Source organism: Pezoporus occidentalis, unplaced genomic scaffold (assembly GCF_034315485.1).
Source record: "Pezoporus occidentalis ecotype Australia unplaced genomic scaffold, CSIRO_AGI_Poc_V1 ctg250, whole genome shotgun sequence".
NCBI classification, from domain to species: domain Eukaryota; kingdom Metazoa; phylum Chordata; class Aves; order Psittaciformes; family Psittacidae; genus Pezoporus; species Pezoporus occidentalis.
In genome coordinates, this window is record NW_026914395.1 from 539,431 (window position 1) to 545,430 (window position 6,000).

At 56.0% G+C, this 6,000-nt stretch overlaps 1 protein-coding gene across 2 annotated transcripts in view; it reads right to left on the reverse strand.

The window, feature by feature from the left end:
• The window catches only part of CCDC9B (coiled-coil domain containing 9B), a 45,693-nt gene extending 40,089 nt beyond the window's left edge, over nucleotides 1–5,604 (reverse strand). The window contains exons 1-2 of one of the 2 annotated variants that reach the window (XM_062623323.1): nucleotides 5,379–5,604; nucleotides 820–933 (exon numbers count right to left, since the gene is read on the reverse strand). In XM_062623323.1, coding sequence (XP_062479307.1) covers nucleotides 820–933; nucleotides 5,379–5,399 — 135 coding nt within the window. In that variant the 5' untranslated portion in view covers nucleotides 5,400–5,604. The remainder of the gene's footprint in view (nucleotides 1–819; nucleotides 934–5,378) is intronic. The other variant, XM_062623322.1, reaches the window with a different exon arrangement.
• Between the last annotated feature and the right edge of the window lie 396 nt (nucleotides 5,605–6,000).

Consider the following 6,000-nt stretch of genomic DNA (forward strand, 5'->3'; position numbering starts at 1 on the left):
CAGGCTGCCCACCCAGCCAGCAAGTGCTGAAGAGCCCCTCAGGCCAAGTGGCCTTGAGTACAGGCAGGAGAACATCCTGGACAAGCCAAGGGGAATCCTTCTGCCAGGAGCATCCCCAGGCTGTCCTACTCTGTACCGACATTAAACAAATCCAGACACAGCTCTGGGTTAGCACCATGGCACCCAAACCAGCTCGTAACAGCCAGGCTGGATATCTCCTGCACGCCTTGGCCGAGAGTTAGGGTTAGGGATGAGGCAGGATCAGAAACCAGGGGGTGTAGCTGGAGTACTTCCTTCTAATCCAGGGTAAAGGTGCAGTAACCAGCAGGCTGCTAAAGCCTTGATATGCCTTCCCTCTTTTTTCATGGAATCTCTTTTGGAGACCTCTGTGCTCCAGAGAAACGGCCAGGGAAGAGCCTCAACCCATACTACTGCCCTGGCAGGCAAGATGAACCCATCAAATGTACTGGGGATGCAATCTCCTATGCATCCAAGAGGATAAACATGAGACACTGGAAAGGATAGATGTGGAAAAGTCAGGGGAACAGGAGATGGATGGCTGGGAAGTGTGGTGCAGACAGAGGCAGACGGGAGGGTGAGAGGAGGTGCTGTAGCAGCTAGGCACGCATTGGTAGGTCTGCTTTCCAATGCAATTCCAGAGCCATGGCTAACAGAGCTCTGCCCAGCTGCTCCAAACGCCTTCCCATGTAAAAATGTTGTCTATTGAACAGTCACCTCAAGAGTGCTCACCATGTCCTTCCCTCTGTGAGCTGGGGACTCCAAAACAGAGCTGGGGAAGGGCAGAGCCTGCAGACTCACCTGGTACCTTCGTATGAGCGCTTCGTTCTTCTTCCGCAGGGCCAAGATCTTCTTGTCGAGCTCCACATCTTTCTGCTCTTTCTTCCTGAGCACTGCATCCTCCACAGCTGCATCCTGCAACAGGAGCAGGAGAGCTCTTCTCAGTCATCACAGCAACGGCGTGAAACCTGCTCCTTCTTTGTACAGGGTGGGCAGTGAAAGAGTCTTTCCCCATCATTTCTCCCCTTGGTCCTCCATTAGAAAGAATATGTATGTTGAAAACAGACCTTTTCCTGACAGAACTGACCTTTTCGTTTGCTCAGCACTGAGACACTTAGGGCAAGAGGCTGATGTCCCTCTTCGACGGCTGGCAGTAGGCTCCAGAGTTAACACACTGCTTGCCTGCACGCAGCAACACCACCTCTCCCTGCGGCTGGTTCAGGTGCTCTCAGGCACATCAGTATCACATTTACATTCAGCCAGCACCTTGGTGACCACAGGGAACAACAAATTGGAGCTTTGCAATTCCAGTGACAGCAGTGCCTAGTGACAACGCTGATGAGGATGGACTCACTGCAGCAGCTGGTCCACACCGTCCAGACTCTGCCTGGTGCTCGAATGAGGAGCAAGAGGCGAGGCTGAGCTCTCCAAGGCACTATACAGGTTTATTTTTAAACAGCGGGTTTGTGCTGGCCCTATCAGCATGGCATCTGCATGAGGCAGAGAGCTCATGTTCCCTCTCCTTCACTCACACAGAGAGCTGGGAAAGATGAAATGAGACTGAGGAGGAGAGGAAAGGAACCCCAAATCTGAGCAGGCTGCTTTGCTAGCACCTCAACTGTGACCACCTACAGGTTACCCCCATCTGCTGCCTTCACCACTGGGTGCTGAGCAGTGCATCTGCAGAAGCACTGCAGCAAATCCAGCTGCTGTGCACAATGCATACTGCCCACAGAGCCAGGGACGTCTGGAGGAATCAAGATGCAAATGGAATGAAAGCATCACCCGTCTGCCTACGACTGGATGCTGCTCCTGCAGGTTGTCTCCCTATGAAGTGGAAACAGCCAGCCTGTGCTGGAGAGGCATACAGATGGTCCCAAGAGGTGGTGAAGATCTTCGTGCGCCCTAACGTCCTCTGGGGTCAGCACTGCCTCCCCTGTGGCACTGCACATCCCAGCCCCATCTTCACCCTGGAGCTCTCGAGGTCCCTTGGGCTGGTATCAGACCCTGCTCCAGGACACCTCACCCCAGCCACAGCGCATGGGCAGGGAGAGGGACCTGCCCACGGGCAAGCTGTGCTGGCGATGCATTGGCAAGGCATGTTTTATGTCTATCCCTGTTGGCTTCCCATCAAATTCCTCATAAAACCACCAAGACCCTCCAGAGAACTGTTGGTTTCCCTGTTTCCACAGGAGCAAATCCCCACCACACCCCTGTGAGTGAGCGCTTCTGCTCCTGCTGTGCCCATCCCGAGGGCTAAATCCCTGCAGCATCCTCCATCCATCTATTGAATCCAATGCATTCAGTGCTTGGGAAGAGCTTCTGCACAGGCAGGAGGGGTTTTTCCTTCATTAATCATGACATAGCATCTGTGACCTCCTTAGGGATGGATCTGTCAGGAGCCAGCAGTGGCACTTGGGGACATGGGATCTGGTCTGACACCCACCCTGCACTGGGTAAGCCAGGAGCCTCAGGCAGGAGTTCAGGGGCTCACAAAGCCCTTCTCCTGGGAAGGGAGACCTCAGTTACCTTTTGCTTATTCCTAACTGGGTCACCAGAGGGAAAACTGGAGCAGCAGAGGTCCAGAGGATGGGATGGGATGGAGGAGCACTGTCAAACCCAGCCCGTCTTAACCAGATCAAACATGCAGTGAGAAGCTCAAGGCTTGAAGGCAAAGAGTGAATGAAACCACAGAGGCTGTAGCCCAGGGGGAGGGAAAAGCTTTGACTGTGCTCTATGTTCCCTGCTACCTTTGTGAGCTCTATCCACTGATGTACAGGGGTTCCAGCCCCCTCAAGATGTGTGTGTTCACTGTGCCAATGCATCAAGCGACGTAGAATTAAGGGGCTGGGAACCCAACCTTCAATTACTTGTGTGTCATGTAGCATTTTGCCAGGATGGGGACATCCTGCTCGAGATGAGCTGCAGGAATCACCTCCTGAACACGGGGAGGTGCTGAGCCACCTGGGAGATGGACGCCAAGGAAGAATGTGGCTATGTCTGAGCAGCTGCCCTTCAGAAACTAATTCCAGGTAATGTGTGGGGATTCATTGGGGTTGGCATCCCTGCTCTTCCCAAAGCATCACAGGCTCCTGGGAAGCAGGGCTCCAAACTGTCCCCTTGTGTGAATGGGATAGATCCCTTCAAAGGAAGGGAACCAGCTGCTGAATCACAGCACATCCCTGCAATGCTGGGGCTGCCTTTCATAGAATCCCAGGCTGGTTTGGGACCACAAAGCTCCTCCAGCTCCAGCCCCTACCCCAGGCAGGGACCCCTTCCACTGGAGCAGCTTGCTCCAAGCCCCTGTGTCCAACCTGGCCTTGAACACTGCCAGGGATGGGGCAGGCTCATTTCCAGGGCTTTCCATTAAAAAAACCCCAAAGCTAAACAACATCAGCTGTGATCTGAGCTTCATCTGCACAAAATAAGGCCATGGATAGGGAAGAAGTCTGCCTAGGTCATGTTCTTTGGAGGAAAGGGCCCGAAGGTTGCAAATGTAATACCATGGCAGAGGATGTCAGAAGTCAGAGAGGGGAAAGGCAGAGGAACCAGTTTGCTGAAGCAGCGCTCAGACCGACACAAGCTCATCCCCCCTCGTGTCCCCAACAAGGGGTATTTAATCACAGCCCTTGCAGAGAGCTGCTCTGCAGGACACAGGCATTTGTGCTCCGGTGGGACATGAGGGACATCGAAACCAGCACACGTTCTCCTGCTGGACAACGGGATCTTGTCAAGGGCCGTGGGAGCAGGAAACGCACTTTTCCACTGCCATCAATCCCTGGGGTGCAGGACAAGGGAGTGGGGTGTGCACGAGGGTGCATACACTTCCATGGCCTCTTTGCAAGGCTGAGTAGAGCTGAATTCAGTGCTGACCTGAACGGAAGCTATTCTGTGAGCACCAAATTGGCAGGTTTGCTGTTTGCTCAGTGCTGGGGTGTTGCCTGCTTGAGGGTGGGATCAAAGTGGTGCACGGCCTCAAACACACCCCTTTCATCTCCAGATTCCTTTGAAGGCACACCGACAGAGCTGCGGGCTCAGGAGGGATTTAACAGTTCCTGCAGAGATTGGATTCGTGCCCTGCTCTTTCCAAAGGCAAACGATGGCACAGAGCTGTCAGGCTGTTCCCAACACACAGGGCTGCACATTTGTCAGCGTTTTGTCTACGCTGCAACACAGCTCGTGCAGGGGGAGGGGGGTCTTTCCATTTCCAGCTGGAAACCAGGCACTGGAAGGGAAGTTTTGCTGCTATCGAGCACTTCTCCTGCCTTTTACTCATGAAGACATTGAGGTATTTCTCTGTGCACGATCTGTTTCAGCAAACACTGGGAGCTGTGGACAAGGGATGGTCCCTTCCCATGCACCCCGGGCTAGAAGCAGCCGCTCTGCCTTGCAGCAGCACCACGTCCCAGGGGATCACCCATTGTATGCTTCAGCCAAGTCAGCGTTTGCTCACCCGCTGCCACCGCTCTGAGCCAGCTGATAACAGGGGACGTGCCCTGCTCTCTGCTTCTGGAACCAACCCGCTACCCCAGCCCAGGCCGAAGCTGATGCTCGGGGTGAAAAGTGGCCACACCGTGCCCTCCCCAGAGCAAAGCTCTTCCGGGGAGCCAAGGTGCCCGTATGTCCAAGCCACAGGAGGGTTATAAATGGCTTTGGCAGCGTACGATGGCTTTGAAAGCAGCCAAGCCTGATGCCTCCTGATTGCAAAGTGAAGGCGCAGAACGAGAGGCCTCTTTCTACTGCACCTACAACTGACACAAAAGGAGAAACGGAGAGAGAGGGCCTCGTGCTTCGATGAACTGACGCCATCTCGTCCTGTCATGCCCCTCTCACGGGCAGTGCATACACACACAGCTGGGGGGGCTGGAGGACGTCTCGATCTGGCCCGGCTCTGTTTTCCCACACTCTTCTCCCATCTCCTGCCTTCTTGGAGGCAGCAGGGTTGGGAAAGCGAGAAAGGCAGCAGGAGGAGGCAGGGGAGAGGGGAGCGGAGCGAGGCCCGTCGCTAATGCTCCTCTGCGTAAGCAAACGCATCCGCTCTCTTTAAGGGATATCCTCTGGCTTGACAGCTCCTGCTGCGAGCTCCGCCAGGACAGGCACCGTCCAGCTCGGCCGCGGCTCGCGTTTGACACCGACCCCGGCCTCCCACCGCGTCCTGCGGCCCCGCCACGGGCACACAGAGCTCAGCACCGCAAATCCCCCCCCAGCCCCGAGCACCCGGAGCCGGCCGGCAGCCAGCGAGGAGGGGAACAACAAAGGCGCAGGCAGGGGCAGCCCCCCCGCCCGAGGGCAGGCACAGCACGTCCCGGTGCGGCGAGGGCCCCCCGCGTCCCTCCCGGGCCCCCAGGGGCAGCACTCACGGCTCGGTGCATGGTGGCCATCGGCGGCGGATTCCAGCGCAGAGCTAGAAGGGGAGAGCCATCAGCCGGCCTTTCTCCGCACTGGTTGCACAGCACACAGGATCATGTTTTGATTACAAAAGCCTGTCTGGGCTGCCAGCCAAGAGCACTGGCTGCCTAATATACCGAGCACAGGCAGGGTCTGGAGTGCCTGTGTCCTCCGCTCCAGCCTCGCTCTCTGTTTAAAAGAAACACTCCCCCTTTTGCCCCCCCCGCTCCTGGCTCCTTTTAACTTCCTGATGCCGCAAGCCCCGCTTCAAAGTGGGAGAAGCTGGGAGGACAATGAGAAAGGGAGCAGGCAAACAGCTTGACTTCACCCGGTGGCCATTCACGGGCTCGGGGTATTTGTTCTGCGTGGCCGGTTGCACGCCTGGCGGGGGATAGGGATAATATCGGGGGTCCTGAATGGCTCCTGGGTGTGAGGATGTGCGTGAGCCTCCCTGGGGAAACACGAGCTGGGATTGCCTTTTTCTGCTTAATTGCAGTATCCATTGGGAATGATTTCCCTGCTTTCCAAACGTGCCTTTCCTGCAGGGAGGGAGCAGAAGCTGTGCTCTGGGTGGGCATTGCCAGCCCGCACCGT